We start from the raw sequence: 15,669 nt of genomic DNA, 5'->3' as shown, positions 1-15,669 counted from the left end.
GGCCATGAGGGGGCCTCGGCGCGCGGCTAGTCTGGGGGCAGCGCTCCAGGGGCCTGGGGTAGGCTTGGGGCGGGCCTGGCCACCGAGGAGCTTGGGGGCTTCAGCCGGGCCGCCGGGAGCGGGCAGGAGGGGCGTCGGTGAGGAGGGGCCGCCCTGCTGGCGCGGGCCGCCGTCTCCAGCTGTCCTGAGCGCGGGAACAATGGGAAGGCGGCGGGAGAGGGGGCCAGGGAGGAGGGCGCCGGGGTCTCCAGAAAAGGAGACACGAAAGAGCCCTCCGCAGACTGTCATCGCCTGTGACAGGGTCTCCCCCTCCTCCCTGCCTTTCTTCCCCCTGTGCCTGCAGCTGTGGGCCCGCGAGCGCATTGTACACACAGATGTTGGGTTTCTTCTCTCCCTCCCGGCTCTCGGCCAGGGCGCCGCGCACCCGGCGGCCCCGACCTGTGGCTGTGACCAGGCGTCCACGGTGCGGAGGCGGCGAACGTGGGAGAGGGGCCTGGGCAGCGCTGGAGAGGCCGCTCGCGGGCCGCAGCGTGTCTGGCCGCCCTCCGTTTGACCTGGGGCGCCGCCGGCCTGGCTGACTCGCGCCCTGGGCCCTGTGAGCGCTCTGCCCTTCCCGCCGGCCGGCGGGCCAGGCCGAGCCTGCGACCTGGGCGGCTCGACGCCTTCGTTTCCCCGTCATCTCGGTCCGACGTCTTGGGCAGACGGCCCCGCGGCCGGCCTGGACCAAACGATGGCAAAAGTTCTCGGTAGTTCCTGCGTCCGCCCAGGCGAAGGCGGGAGTCGGGGGTGGGGGCGGGGCGGCATTTACGCGCCGATTGGCAGGTGGTCCTGAGCCGGCTTCTGTTCGGAAAGCGAGTGGAAGGCCCCCAGGGCCAAAGTGTTCAAACTACCTCGGAAGAAGGATTTGCCCTGAGATTTTCTCCTGCCAAGAGTTTGGACGCCCGCCCCCTCCCCCACCCTCCATAGCAGAGGTCACGGTAGAGCCGCGCAGGTTGACATTTCTTGCCGAGTGCCCTCTCCCCCGGGTGCCACCCTGAACTTGCCCAGTCTGAAGTGCGACTCGGCCGATGAAAGGGAGGAAGGCTGCAAAGAAAGAAAAGGCGAGGGCCCGGGCTGCCGCGCTGTCCAAATGACTGACAAAGCCGATGTCCATTCATCGTCTCGGGCGGGAGAGGGTGCGCGGAGAGCCGCGGCCCCTTAGCCAATTGCTGTCAGCAACATGTGGGGGGTGGGGGGACATCGCTATAGCAACCGGTGGCTGGGCCGCGAGCCGCGCCGCCGCCGGCCGGGTGCGCGCCGGGCCGGATATAAAGCGGGGCGCGGCGGCCGCGCTGGATGGAGCTGCGCGCGCGGCCGGGGGCCCTGCGGGAACCGTCCCGCGCCCAGCCGGGCACCCGCCCTCGCCGCACCCTAACCCGAGCGCCTTGCCCCGGGCCCGGGCCCTGGCGGAGCCCACAGAGCCCGGCTGAGCGACCGAGCGGAGCGGCGGGCTCCCGCGGGCTCCGAGCTGGTACCGCCGCCGCCGCGGCCGGGGGAGCTGCGGCGCGCGGCACCTTTGTCTCCGCCGGCTGCCCAAGAAGTTTGTGGTCAGGAACAGGATGGCCCCGCTTGTCTGTGGCTCCGGCGCCGGGAAAAGGCTGGCAGTGGTGATGGCGCCGCCGCTGCCCGCGGCCGCCGCACCCCGAGGCCGTTTGGCCGGGCACACGTCCCCCTTCTCCTCCGGCTCGGGCGCCCGCGCCCGCCCCGCTGCAGGTAACCAGGGACGCCGGGCCGGGGCGTGGGCACTGGTGGGGCCATCGGAGAAGGGACAGGGGCTGGGTCGGGGGCGGGAGGGAGCGGGCGAGTCCCACTGAAGGGGGCGCCTGCCAGGCATGTCAGTGGCGCGGAGAGGAGCCCGAGCCGGGGAAGGACGGAGACTGCACTCGGCGTGGGAGGAGGGGGTCGGGCGGGCGCCCCGGGCTTTGAAGAGAGCCCAGTCCAGGGGCTGACTCGCAGCAGGCTGCCTGCCAAAGGCTCTGTTTGGTTGAGGAGGTCTGCGTCTGAGGTCATCCCCCGAGTGGGTCAGGGGTGGGCATCCCCGGGTGACCCGGCTAGTGGCAGCTCGTCCTGAGCGCGAAGACTGAGGCGGGGTGGCCGCCGTCCCGCCGCACAGCACTGGCGGAGACCCCCGGGCCGGGCTGTGGCCGCTGCCTCTCGGACTCCCCCTTCACAACGGCAGCCCCTCCGGGCAGTTCTGACCCGCAGCAGAGCGCGGGGCGGGGGGCGCGGGGCGCAGACAGGCAGGGTGGTGGGAAAAGGTGAGGGGCATGCCGCGCAGCCAGGGTGGGAGGAACCAGAGTGGGGGCCTTCTCCTCCCAGCCTATTTTGGGGGCGCTCTTCGCCCTCCTCATTGGGTCCGGAGCGCGCCCCTGAGCCGTCCAGAGCCAGAGAGGAGAGCGCGGGGGCCAGGGGGGCGGCCTGAGAGAGGGCAGGGGTCCCTGGACCTCCCGGCACAGTGGAGAAACGCCTCAGCGCGGCCGCCTCCCCTCCCCCGAAAGGAACCTGCGCCTTCTCGGCCCCCTCCCCGGCGGGGCGGGCGCGCGCTTGCCAGAGAAACTTCTGACGCGGAGCTGTTTGAATGAGAGACTTGATTTCCTTCCTTCAGCAGTCCCTGCGTGGTTCTGAACTGAGACTTGCTTCGGGTTTTCCAGCAGCCTCGCTCGAGGCAGTCGGGCAGACCCCGACCTAGGGGTGGGAACCTCAGCCGAAGAGGCCTTTTTGAGCCGGAGATGGACTCCCGCCCTTTGGCGTTATCAGTGCTCGGAGGTTGCTCCACGTTGGCGGCTGTGGCTGTCCTCACCGTCACTTCTACCCAGGCACCCCCCCCCGCAAACACACAGCCGGGGGGTGAGGGGCCGGGAGCCGCCGCCGCTTGGGCCGCAGCGCTCACCGCGCTCCGGCCGGCTGCCCAGCGTCACGGGCCGGCCCTGCCCCGGCCCTGGCCCTGCGCGCTCCGGCCCTGCGGCCCGGTGGCTGAGCGAAGTGCGCAGACAGCGGCCCCAGGTCTGCACCGGGGAGCCTCCTCGCCTGGGGTCAAGCGCGCTGTAGGGCAAACCCACCTTCTCTGAATTTAACTCGAACCGAAGTGTGAGAAGGTGGAGGTCTGTGTGCAGGAGGCATCGGAACCCCCGTCTCTGTATCACCCCCTCACACCCCACGAGCCCCATGCTTGGCTTTCTCGAGAAGGGTGGCGAGGTGAGGCGGGGGGCCTGCCGGGCTTCCCCTTCCCTGGGCCCGGGGGTGGGCATCTATCCGAGCTCCGCGGCCCGCGCGTTGTGTGGCGGGGGAGGTTAGGCCCCCCATTGTCCCCGGGAAACGAGCTGAGGCCGCCTGGGGACCCCTCGGTGCTGTGAATACCGGCGGCGCCCAGGAACCCTGAACCCTTTGTGTCCAGCGCTGCGGTCTGATCTTTCTGACCTCGGTGCGGATCGCGTAAATAGGAAGGGGGTAGGGACTGGGAAGGAGGAGGGAGAAAGCCCGGGCCTGCCGAAAGGGGAGGGGCCGAAAACGGCCGTGCGCCCCCGGGAACCCCGCTCCGAGCTGCGCCGCAGCCGGGGCCTGACCCGCGCGATTCCAGGCGATTCCAGGCAGCGGCTTCTCAGGCTCCGCGAAGGAGACGAAGCGGAAAGTTCAGTGCAAAGAAGGGCTGGGTCCTTGCCGAGGGAAAGCTCCTTGGAGAGCAGGGGCGAGCCAGCGGACCGCTGACCCTGGGGGCGCGCCCGGGTCCAGGCCGGCCGTGGACAGACTGTGCGCGCCGGCCGCGCTCCGAGTCGATTGGCGAAGCCGAGTTCGGGTGCAGTGAACCTGCCACGGAGTCTGAGAGATGGCCCGGCCGAGGCGCGCCCGCCCCTTCGCGGAGCGCCGCCGTCCATGCCCCCCTCCCCGGACCCCACTCCGCCCCCCGCCCCCCGCCACACCAGACAATTTGGTGCTTATGAAGCTCTGCTAAAAATTAGTTCACAGGGGAGTGTTTTTCCCACTTTAAACATAAATGTCGTAAATCTTCCCTGACACCCGAAAACAGAGCGTCTCCCCAAAACTGATCTTCCAGGAGTGCTTAAAGATGCAAATAGACAGCTTATCACCTTCTATGTATTTATTTATGCCTATGTCTGAAAAACACCTCGCAAATAGCCGATTTTAAAACAGCGTATCCCCACTTTATTTTCATTAAAGTTTATATTTAACAATAATTGTTTCTTAGAGATTGTTTTCTTTTGCCCTTATAGTTTTTTTTTTTTTTTTGGCTACTTGAATGGCAGATTTGCAAGTACAATTTCATCTGCACAGACGAACAATAGCCTTCAGCTGCACAAAGGATTTCTCCCACCCTGAATTCAGACCGCAATGCCTCTTGCTCTGATAATAGCTTCTGAAAAGATTTTGTAATGCAGAGAATTAATACATGATTATTTCCGCCTGACTTCTCTCATTTATTAGAATTCTGTGGCAGGGTCCAAATTAAAAATAGTTCAGTTAACAGCTTTTAAAAATACTTTTAAAATATTTTAAGACACCTCCCCTCCCCCCCCATATTTTTAAGTTTGGTCATTCCCATGGCCTGAAAAATGTTAAAAAAAATTTTTTTATCAGCTTTAAGGTGATAGTTACTGTATAGCAAATATATTTTAGTAAATTTAGCGTGAAATTCCCAAGTAATTCTAAGATGATTCATCTGGGAAACCAAAGACAGACTTGTTTTAGCAGCTCATTAGTAGTCCCTAAAATTAATTTCTAAATTTTACAGAGAAAAATATCTTTACCATTATAGTAACATACAAGTGCAGAGGAACATAGGATACGGCTGGGTCTGCGAATCAAATTCTTTAGAAATTATGCAAATGAAAGCATCCACAGTATTAGAACTTTAGCATCAATGAAATTGCTACATGCCAGTGCCCATAAGTTTTTGGGTACAACTGTGTTTTAAAACTGAAGTCAATGACTTAGGTAATGAATTACTCTTGCTAACTGGTTACATAGTACAGTCTTGGAAAAATACTAACATTTTCTACCTGTCAACAGATATTTTTACCATAAAGTTTTATGTTTGTGTGGCTGCCTCAATTCTCAATCAAGTTTGGGTATAGAGGGTTCTTTTTTCTCTGCTCTTATTTTAAGATTACCACATGGACTGCTAAAAAAAACGTTCTGAAGATATTTTGCCAGAAATGGCTCAGAAGGTAACATAAAGGAAGCCCCATGCACCTTGCCTTGTCAGCGCAGATCAAACTAGTCTAACTAGGTCAGGACGATGTCTGTGGGTGCTAAGGGCAGTTCCACTGATTGCTTCTGCGGTCACATGTGCATTTCAAATCACAGCTTCTGAAATATTTCATATTATAAATTCCGGGAGCTGCAGGTGGAGATGGCTGAGTGGGGAAAATATGAGCTACCATGCTTCAGTTTACTCTCAAGATGCATCTAACCTGATGTAAAGCTGACTTCACTCTTCCTGAACTATTTCTAAAAAGCACACTTTTCCTACTTCTGAAACTCAGTAATGGGTGCCAGTTGTATATGTGTCCCCTACATCCTAGGGTACACGACACCCCACGCCCCCTGTGTGCCCAGGCTGCTGGGGACTGCTTTCACCAACCCCCCTCCTTCCTGCTCCAAACTTTCCGGGAGGGAAGCGAGCTGCCACTGTACAGGAGGAGGCGGTCCGCTTTTAAAAGACGCCTGACTGTAAATGTCAAAGTCATAAATATTTAAACATTATTTTCTTTCAATTCCAAGTCAAGACTGACAAGACGCCTCTAATTAGTGGAGGGCTCTCTGCAGGGCTCAGCCCCAGGTTGGGATGGCAGGAAAGCACCTGTAGTGGCAGGCGCTCCACAGGGGGACCCGGGGCCCCCGGTTACTCCCGGAAGGACGGAGGGTCAGACTGCCTTTAAGCGAAAGCACACGTGTCCTTCTCTCACCTCTCCTGGTTAGCAGGGATCCTGAGATTTTTTTTAACTCCACAAGAAAGAAAGGAGATAAAATCCTAAATTATTTCAGCACAATCACTGTGTCAAGGAGGGAGTTTATGCTCTTTAATTTTAAAAAAATGAATATAAATTTTTGTTTCTTCCAAGATTCCTAAGACCGGACTTGCTGTCGACAGTCCCCGCCTCTGCACCCTTCCGGCGGCACTCTGTAGCCGTGGAGTCACTGAGGGGCCCGCCAGGAGCGGGACTTGTCAGGTTCCGGCTGAGGTGCCCCGGCGCCAGCGGGAGGCAGGCTGCCCAGCCGGCCGCTAAACTCCTGCGGCCTCACAGCACAGGGGTCGGAACCGGGCCTCCGGCCTCTCCTAGCCCCACATCCCTGCAGCCGCGTCAGACCCTTCCTCTCCCCCACCTGCTCCGGCCGCCCCGCCCGCCATCCTCGGCCTCACCACACTTGTCCCGGTCCGCCCAGCCTGCTGACCCCGGCCATCCGTTCCCCGGGGGGCAGCTCCGGCCCGGGGAAGCGGGGAGCCGGGCAGGAGCGTAGAAGAGGGGACTCCGTGGGCGTGGGTCCAGTCCTACGTCCTTCGGGGGCCCCGGGGGCCCCGCGGGGACTGGGCAGCGGGCCCGGGAGGAGGGACCCGCAGTCCCGCTCCCGGACGCTCTTCTTTGACCTCTGAGCCAATTGCTGAGCAGGCAGGCTCCTTTCCGCTCCCCAGGCCAAGCGCGCTGCTGGTCACGGCAACCGTCGGGTTCTGGCATCAAGGACGCTGAGGTCTCCTGGCCTCCCCGGGAAGAGCCTCCGGGGGGTGCGCGCCCCGCCGGGACCTCTCCTGCCGCCCCAGGCCTGGGCCAGGGTAACGTGTAGGCCGCGGCCGGCCTCCCCCGGGGGCTCCTGCGCGCTCACGGCCTCCCGCCTGGAACCGAGGGGCTAGCGGGTGGCGTTTGTGCCCCTTATGCCCGGCCGCCAGGCGTGCACCGCCCGGGAGGAGTCCCGCGCAGGCCTCTGTCCCCAGCGCGCTGCGACCGCCCGTCGGTGCGCACTGAGCTGTGGGCCACCCACCGAGGCGCCGCGCGTCCCCTCGGAGCCAGGCTGGTCCCCGCGCGTGTGTGCGCGTCCTGTCGCGGGCCGAGAAGCTTCGGGAAGCCTCCGTTCCGGGGCGCGGTCAGGCACGTGGGCGGGACCCCCTAGGTAGGGCGCGGGGACCGCCTGTCGTCTGCCTGGGCGGAGTGGGGGTGCCGCGATGGCCGGGAGGGCCGAGGTGGGGGGGCAGCGGGACGCCCCCTCCGCCAGCCGCGCCCCTCCTTTGTTGTGGTCCGGCTGGTCTGCGAAGACGGCGCGGGGGTGGAGGACCCCCGTCTCTCCGGGAGCAGGGCGCCGCGGCGGAGCGGGAACCCGCGCGGCCGAGCCCCGCCGGCCTCTCGGAGGAGCGTCCCAGGCCGGAGCGCGTGGAGAGGGCGCGCCTCCCAGTTAACAGGCCGCGCGCGGCCCGACGGGCGCCAACCACGGGCACCGCGCGAGGGCGAGGAACTGCGCGCAGGGTGGGAGGCGCAGGGGTGTCGGACGCCCTCCAGGCCAGCCCGGGGGTCCGGCACCGCGGATGGAACTCCCCCCCCCACGTCTGTTTCTGGGCGCGGGGCGGGGAGAGCGGAGAGCCGGGGAGGCAGCCGGCGGCCCCGAGGGTGACTGTTCTGGAAGCAGCAGGGTGGGCCGGGGGAGGGGCGAGGGGAGGGTCTCCCGCCGGCACTCGGCCCACCTGGAGGGCCCGGCTGGCCGGCTGCCCTGGCCGGGGCCCGCGGCCGCTCCCCGCGCTGCCCGGCGCCCGCGTCCCTCCCCCGACCCCTTCCCCCGAGTCCCCGCGCCTCCGTCCCTCCCGCCGCGGGCGGACCTGCCGTCCTCCTCGGAGCCGAGCATCCAGGCAAGAAAATCCGGCGTCTTTTCTCATTTCGCCCGCTTTTCCATTAACCCAGTCCTGGCATCAGCTAATCCGCCGCACGGAAGGCAAAGGAGGCTAATTAATGACCAGCTTTTCCAGTCAAGACCGGCGATAATTGCTTTGGTGGCCTTTATGATTACAAGATAAAAACGGCCCGGCCTGACATAAGAGGCCCTGTGTACGCTGGGAGCTGGAGGAAGTGAGGAGCTGGAGGCCGAACGCGGCGCAGAAAATCACTAATAGAAGGGAGATAATGAATAGGCCGGCCAGGCATTCATGGGGAAAAATCCATTTTGTTACCACGCGAAATTAGGTGGTGGAAAGGAGTTTGCTAATTGTGCTCATCCCGTAGCGACCCGCACTGAGGCGGGCGCGTCTCTATTCATTTCCTGGGTAATTGTGGACGGCGTGCTGGCCGGAGCCGGTCCATCGTCCCCCTGGCGTTTTTTAATTGTTGCTAATATTCCTCATAATGAAGCTAATGAGGGCGAGCACTGTGCAGCTTTGGGCGCACGGAGACAGTGAGACGCGCCGAAAGGGTGTTCTGACCCCCACCCCCGTCAAGCCTGAAAAGCTGATGGCCCTGGGCTCCTTACTCTCACCCACCGAGAAGTGAACTGGACCATCGTCAGCCCCTGTCTTGCAGCTGCTCTCAAGGAAAAGTGCACAAGTGCGTGATGTGGGGGTCTGCGTGGGTGCAAGCGCCCCCCCGCCACCCCGCCGGAGGTCTGTGGGGGGTGGGGTGCGCCTGTGAAGGAGAGCAGAAGGGCTTCTGAACTGGCCTCCCCCTGCAGTGGAGCCGGGAGTAGTCGCCTGCCTTCAAAGCTCAGCCCCTGGTCCGACCTGTGCTGAGGCTTCTACCCCTCCGCCACCAGTCTCTCCACCCCAGATACCTCGGTGGTGGCCCTAAATGCCCCTCTTACCCGTTGAGAAGGGAGAAAGGCTCTGTTTTACTTAAGGCAGTGAGTTAGGTCCCAGATACTTCCTGTCATTGAGTTGAGCGATGCTGCTGCTGACCTTCCTCGTGAAAGGCCTGGTGACCCAGGCGTGCTGTGTCCAGAGGACCCTGGCCGCTGGGCTGGGGGCTGCACTGCTGGACGCCCTTGGGTCGGTCTGGTGCCAGCCCAGAGCTTTACACTTGTGGGTGTCTTTGGAAAGGACGGTCTTCAGGAGCTGGGTACTCACCTGCCCCCTCTCCTGTTTGCAGAGAAGCAGAATCAAGCTTCTGCCTCACCAGGCAGCACGGGAGGACTCCACCAAGTTCGTGGTGCTCACCCTGGTCTCCATCGTGGCCATCGTGGGGGTCTTGCTGGCGTCCGGTGTCATCTACTGCCTGCGACACAACTCTCACTACAGGCTGAAGGAGAAGCTCTCCGGGCTGGTGGGTGACCCGGGCCCAGACGCCACCAACGCCTATCAGGTAAAGAGACGCTTTTCTCGGTGCCGTGGCCATTCCGTCCACCCTTAGAACGGGCCTCCCCCGCGCCCAGCAGTTGTTCGTAGTTTGGGTTCTTGTCTGATGACGATTTGAAACTTCTCATTAGCATTCATGTAAATACCTTGCAACCCCGGTTTTCCTGCTCTAAATTAATCTTACGCTGTTCTGGGATGGTCTCACGCTAGCTGTGAGAGCAGGCTGCTAATTAGAAATGGGGAGAATGTACAATACATGAATTATGTATTATCTGTTATCTTTCTTAGTTTGGCCACTAGTAATAAAAAAGTTGCAAGATAAATTGGTTGTATAGATGTATGAAGATGTTCCTTAAATCATGGACTTCCTCGGGGTCTTAGGTGAAAAGACCCTCTGACCCTGTCTGTTGCCACCTTCGCTGTGTCCTGGATGACGTGAAATCTCAGGCTGATGGCTGGAAAGCAAACCAAGGCGTCTTTAGGAGAGCCGTGGGAGGGCGGATGTCTGTGGGGAGGGGGTTACAGGAACAGTCCCAACATACCTGGAAACAAATGGGGACCAACGAGAGTGAGGGGAGGCAAGTTCAAACCAAACTGGACAGGAAGCAAATTCACAGAACGCTTGGGGGTTCTGGAGCACACACTCCAGATCTAACGGTGCTCTGTAAGGAAAACACACTTCCAGTTTTAACAGCTGTGCAAGCCCGGAATATGTGCCAGTCAGGGCATTTGCTTGCTTTTAACAGAAAATATGATGTAACTCTAAGCATGTTTTCCACCTGGGAAAGTAGTGTACTCAATCATCTTTTTAGAATTCAGTCGTCGGTTTTGTAAGAGCTCTCTCCCGTTGGATTGGAGGGAGACTTTGTTTTTCTCAGGTCGAGCGACTGTGGTATGGAGTATGTCATGTAAATAGTGTACCCTGCTTTACAGGCACAGCTATAAACATTACCATTCTGCAGTCACAGTTGCACTGTTGGAGGCTGCTCAAGCTCTTTCCAGAACCACCCGCCCCCGGGAGCTTGTCTGAGAGACACCCTGACCCTATCTCGCATAAGGCACTGGGATGAGTTTATAAAATCACTCTGCTTAAAAGAGACCAGAAGACAGCCTTCTTCCCCGTTTCAAAACTCTTGGTGTTGTTGAATGAAGAGAACCTCTGGTTTTCTGGAGGGGGTCAGAAGCCTGGTCGGTGCAGTCTTTTCTTATTAAAGAAACAGCAACTTCAGATGTGTGGGAGATGGCATTTCAAGAGCAGAGCTAGCTTTGCTTCAAAGCAAAAGAAAAAGCACGTTTGAAGGAGAAGCTTGGGGAAAAATGTCACACCAACTAGTAAGACTTTATCCAGAAATTCTATTGAGCAAGGCCAGTATAGGCAGCCGGGTCTGCTGGGCCAGGCCTGTGCCAGGACATAAATAAATTATCACACCGGTTCTGTTCCGTGTGTGAGAGACGGGAGATCATACGGGCGGAGGGTTTTAGAAAGCATGGCATCCTTTGATACGCTTTGAAATTCGAATATGAAATATTGATAGAATGGAAAGGTTGAGCTTGCATGCAGAAGTGACTCTTTCTGACAAAAGTGCGGGTTGCAAATGCATACTTAGGGCCGAGTTTGTGATAATTAACAGGAAAAAAAAGCATCCCAGTGACAGCTCTAATTAATAGTATCTGTAATTAAAATCATGCCCTTCCAGCAGGAAAATTGTTTGAATTTCTTAGAGTGACCTTTATGTGGTTCCTCCTGGGGGCATGGTGGTTAAGTTGATATTGATTTTATAATGAGCTCTGGTTTGTTTAATAAGAATCTGTAATCCAGGCAATAAATGAAATGTATGCTTTCCTTCAATCCAGATTTTTAAAAAAAAAAAAGAAAAAACAGAAAAAAAAAACTTTAAAAATAGGGTCTAGGAGAATTTGGAAATGAAAGCATTGTAGAGATTTTCTGGTGGGCTTGGTTTTGAGGTTACTACAGAACACCCTTGTGGGAGCTACTTTGGTTAAATGTGGAGGTTTGCTCCCCTGAAGTGGACTGTTCACTGCTCAGAACATGCACTGGGCTGTCGTCTTGTTTGGGCTTGTTTCTAGCAGAGCGCACTCAGCAGATGGGGTGAGGCTGTCCTGATTCTTAGCTCTGCGTTTGCTGAGTCACGTATTAAGGGCTGGCGGGGAACTGGTTGCATAGAGGAGTTTGCAACTGGAAACGGCAGATTTTCATCCATTCATGGATCCATACTTCATTAGGGTTTTCTATAACTGCCGAAGTCTGTCTGAAAAAGTTTAAAGTATTTCGAAGCCCAAACAGTCATTTTCAGACAGTACCTTGCTGGCTTCGTTTTCAAATCCCTGGACTTCCGCGCTTTGCCAATTCTTCCCACGCTTACGGGTGCCGTCCAGGTAACCCTCATCCTGGGGTTACAAGGAAGACGGAATGACTTAATACGGAGCTTTCTTTCGTGGGGCGTCTGGGAATGTCCCATTCATTTTATAAAGTTTCTGAAGGAGAAGATAGATGAGCACTCTGCACGTTCGGGGAGGAGGGAGTGGCCCGGGAGCGGTGGAGTGGTAGGTGGCAGTGTTGTAAGCTTTACTGACCTCAGAGCAGGAGGAGGTCAGCCTTTAAAGGAGAGAGGCCTTGGGGGGCGGGCAGTGGAAGCTTGAGGCTGGTGGTCTGCAGGCGGGCCTGGTGCCCCTGGGCGTCTGCCTCCTTCCCAAGCAGAGAGGCCACGCAGAGCTGTGGCACTGCCGTCTGCCTCTTCCAGCGGGGCGGCCCTCGGGTGGCCGACCCTTCATGCAGCCCTGGTCTTCCTCTGCTAAAATCCGTCCCTGTACGTCCCTGGTGCTCTGGGCCAGCCCCCGCCTGCTCGTCGTAACCCATGGTTTGGGGTTCGGGGTTCCTGTGTGCTCGCGGAGTGTCCCTGAGTTCTCGGCGGGTTTTTTTTTTTAAAAAACCTTGTTTCCAAACAGCAAGTAATTTGCATTATTAGCTTCCAGTGCAAATACGTTTAAACGTTTTTTCATCTTGTTCCTTAAAATAGACCTATTTTATAGACAGGAGTCAGCATTTTAAAGGCTCTTGCGTATGTGTGAGAGGGTGGTATTTCATTTGCTTTTCCTGTTGGAAAAGTCACATCTTTCTCAATAGATTCATATTTTAACACGTAACAAGATATCAATTTCACCAGGTAATCTATTGAAGTTTAATTTGCTTGGACTTGAAAGAATTGGGTATATTAACTTTTAGAAGAACTTAAATCCATCTTTAAAGGTCATGTTTTAATGGGATTCTGCAATTAAACTTTCTCCATTGTTTCAGTAAATGTTATTTTTGTTCTCTAAGTAGATAAGCATAAGATACTTCGATTAAATCTGTATTTTTGGTCTACAAGGCCAATTTCTTTGCCTTTATTCCTATTTTCTCCCCAACTGGCACGTCACGTGACACGCACATTATGTGCATACGTGAGCGTGTATTTACACACACGCAGTCACTGAGGGCAACCCCGGGGCTGCAGGACGAAGCCACAGCCCATCAGTGAGTTTTGTCACGCCAGTGTCCCACTTCCGTGGAAGGGGATTGGGCAAGACTGGGCAGAAACAAGCCCCTGGACGATCAGAGGTGTCCCTGCCTTCCCCCCCCGCCCCGAGTCTCTTTGAACGCTGCTGTTTCCAGGCTTTGATCATCTCTGAGCAGCAGCCGCTCCACTTCCCCTTGCCAGGGCGCAGCTCTGCAGAATCTCCGGCGAGGAGGCCTCCTCTGATGGTCTGTCTCCCAGTGCCCACAGGCCCCAGGGTATTTGGGGCCTTTGGAGCCAGACCCAGAGGAGAGGGCGGGGGCGGGGTGGGGGTGCCCATGGACAGTGGTCCCAGGAGCCCATAGGCCCTCCAACCTCCCCGCTGGGGCGAGGAGAGCCTGGCTCAGGGAGAGGGAGGCCCCAAGCTGGCTCTGCTCCTGACCTTTGACTCAGGGGCCTCTTCCTCGTGGGTGTCTCCTCACTCGGTGTTGCTCTCAACGCAGACACCGTCCCCCCTCGAGGTGGAATGCAGGGAACTCCTGGGGTTTACCTGATCTGGGCTCTAAACCAGCCCTTCCCACTTCAGTCCACTGCACATCTTTTAGCAGCTTGACGTGGCTTTATGTTTAAATCCTCAGGCTGAAATAATTCTATGTGCAAAATTCCAATAAGCAAAATCTATCCTGCTTCAAAACTGGAAGGGTGCCCTGAAATACTGTTAAAGAACATTTCTTTCTATGATGACCTAGTCAGGCCTGAGGACTGGAGTCTTCCGGGTTTTGCCTCTGCAGAAGTGGCCGTCAGTACCAACCACCACAGGCAGAATTCCCTTGAAACGTCCCAAATTCTGGTCATGTGGCAGCGGTGTGGGCTGCCAGGCAGCAGCCAAGCTGCTGAGGGCACGGCACGGTGACCCCCGGACAGGCCTGGGCCCCTTGGTGAATCAGTTGAGCTTCCCTGCCTGCAGCCTTGTGAGAACCCCAGGAAAACGTGCTCACTTTCCCGGTGGTGGGAGCAAAGGGGCCCATTTGAGGGACCTGCCTTTTTCCTGTGTTTTCCGTGTCAGGGGGCCCGGCTCAGGGTCGAGAGGCTCTGACCTGCATGCTCAGGCCTTCCCAATACCTCTCCACTCCGGGTCTGAACACGTCTCTGGAAGACCTGAATTGGTAGCGTGTTTTTCTCATAAATCTTAAATTTTCAAACGTGCCGTTTCCAAAAGCAGCGACTGCACGCGCGTTCCCTGGATCCTGTGCAACGCGTTCCCTCGGAAATAGCCCCTGAGATCGGGAAACGTCTTCTAGGGGAGGCTGAGTCTAGAAAGATGGCCAAAGAGACATCCACATGTGCCCGGAAAACACGCTGCCTTCCCGATGTAGCAGCCGCTGCCCCAATCAGACAGTGACAGTCAGGCCAGACTCACTAAACACCGAAGACCCCTCAGTGAGGTGTCTGGGAAGTGAACAGTCAGGATGTCTAACACGAAGGGCGCTGGGGCCTGGCCTCTGCAGCTCCCCTGGGATCCCGTGCTTCATCTGTGGTCAGCTCTCGTCTTGCCGCTGTGTCCGCGGATCTGGGCTTTGCCCCAGGCTGGCCCGGGGCAAGGGGGCCTGAGGGGGCTCACCTGCCTCCTTGGGGTCAGGCCGCTTTCCTGGGCCTCGTGTCGGGACAGCCGAGGGCAGAAAGTGTACCTGAGAGGGAGGTCCAGGCAGCACGGTGCAGGGCAGGCAGGGAGGGAAGGCGTGTCACTTGAATTGGCTGATTCTGGCGGGGGTGGGTGGAATGTTCGCGCGTCCGCCTACCCCTCTCTTAGCATGGGTGCCCACTTCCACCTCCGTGAGGCCCAAGCAGCACGCCCTAGGAGCCTGGGGCCTGGAAGACCCTCCGAGAGCCCCGCTTCTGCCCCCAGCCTCCGGCTCCCATGAGCAGTGCCCGTAGACATGCTGGGAAAGCCCACTCCGGCCCTGGCCTGTGCCGCGGGGCCGCTCCGGGCGGCAGGCCTGTCTTGCGCGTGCGGGAAGCAGGCGTGGGGTGGGCATGACTGGTCCCGGGCCCCAGGTGGCAGGCGGCAGAGCTGAACTGGCCACAGGACAGGCAGGCGGCAGGGACGCTCGCTGGACAGGCTTCCCCTCGCCAGGCCTGACGGCCCCTGTGCCACCTTCCTCCTCGAGGTGAGGGGCACCGGAGAGGCGGGCGTCGTGCCCTGCCGACGCAGCGTCCGCTGTAAACCCACCCCAGGCCTGGGCACCGCTCCACCCAGATGACCGAGGGGTCGCTGGCCCGATGGGGACCTCCCGCACGGGGCCACAGGGGGGGCACAGAGCCCGCTGGAGGGCGGGGCGGCGTGCTGGAGCCTCAGTGTGGCCCCTCAGGCGGACGTGCCGGCAGGAGGATGCGCCGAGGCGCCGTGCCCCTGCGCTGTGGAGCGGGGACGGGGTCCAGGGCCATGGGGCCAGCGACCCTCCACACCTTGGAGAGAGGGCCGTGCGGCCCCTGCGGGTGGCCGGCTTCCCCTGCGTGAGGGCGACTGTGGGCCAGGCTTGTCGCCCCGCCCAGCTGGGCTCCTTGCCCTCTTGTCTTCCCACCGCGCTTTCCAGTCTCTCTCCGTTCCTTCCCCGCCCCCTGCTTGATCTCGCAGAAGGCCCTGTCCTACTTCCTGGCGACAGCAGCGGGCGTGTCCCTGGGCCCCACGCTCCTCACCCACAGGACAGGAAGAGAAGCTCATAGGGCTGGTCCCTGGGCTCTAGAAGGTCCGAGAAGGTCACGGAGGTGCCCGGGCACCTCACCTCTATGTTCTGTTCAGGGAGCAGCTGTGTGTGCTGACTGTGGTGTGTGTGT

General features: G+C 58.9%; 1 protein-coding gene across 1 annotated transcript in view; it reads left to right on the top strand.

Annotated features, from left to right (window-relative positions):
• The window catches only part of PTPRN2 (protein tyrosine phosphatase receptor type N2), a 472,364-nt gene that overhangs the window by 352,409 nt on the left and 104,286 nt on the right, over positions 1-15,669 (top strand). Inside the window, exon 12 of the mRNA XM_068972473.1 lies at positions 9,114-9,326. Within this exon, the coding sequence (XP_068828574.1) occupies positions 9,114-9,326 (213 nt within the window). The remainder of the gene's footprint in view (positions 1-9,113; positions 9,327-15,669) is intronic.

The sequence above is a fragment of the Capricornis sumatraensis genome, chromosome 5 (genome assembly GCF_032405125.1).
Source record: "Capricornis sumatraensis isolate serow.1 chromosome 5, serow.2, whole genome shotgun sequence".
NCBI classification, from domain to species: Eukaryota; Metazoa; Chordata; class Mammalia; order Artiodactyla; family Bovidae; genus Capricornis; species Capricornis sumatraensis.
Note: the sequence above shows the minus strand (reverse complement) of the source record. Positions and strands in the feature narration are given on the sequence as shown.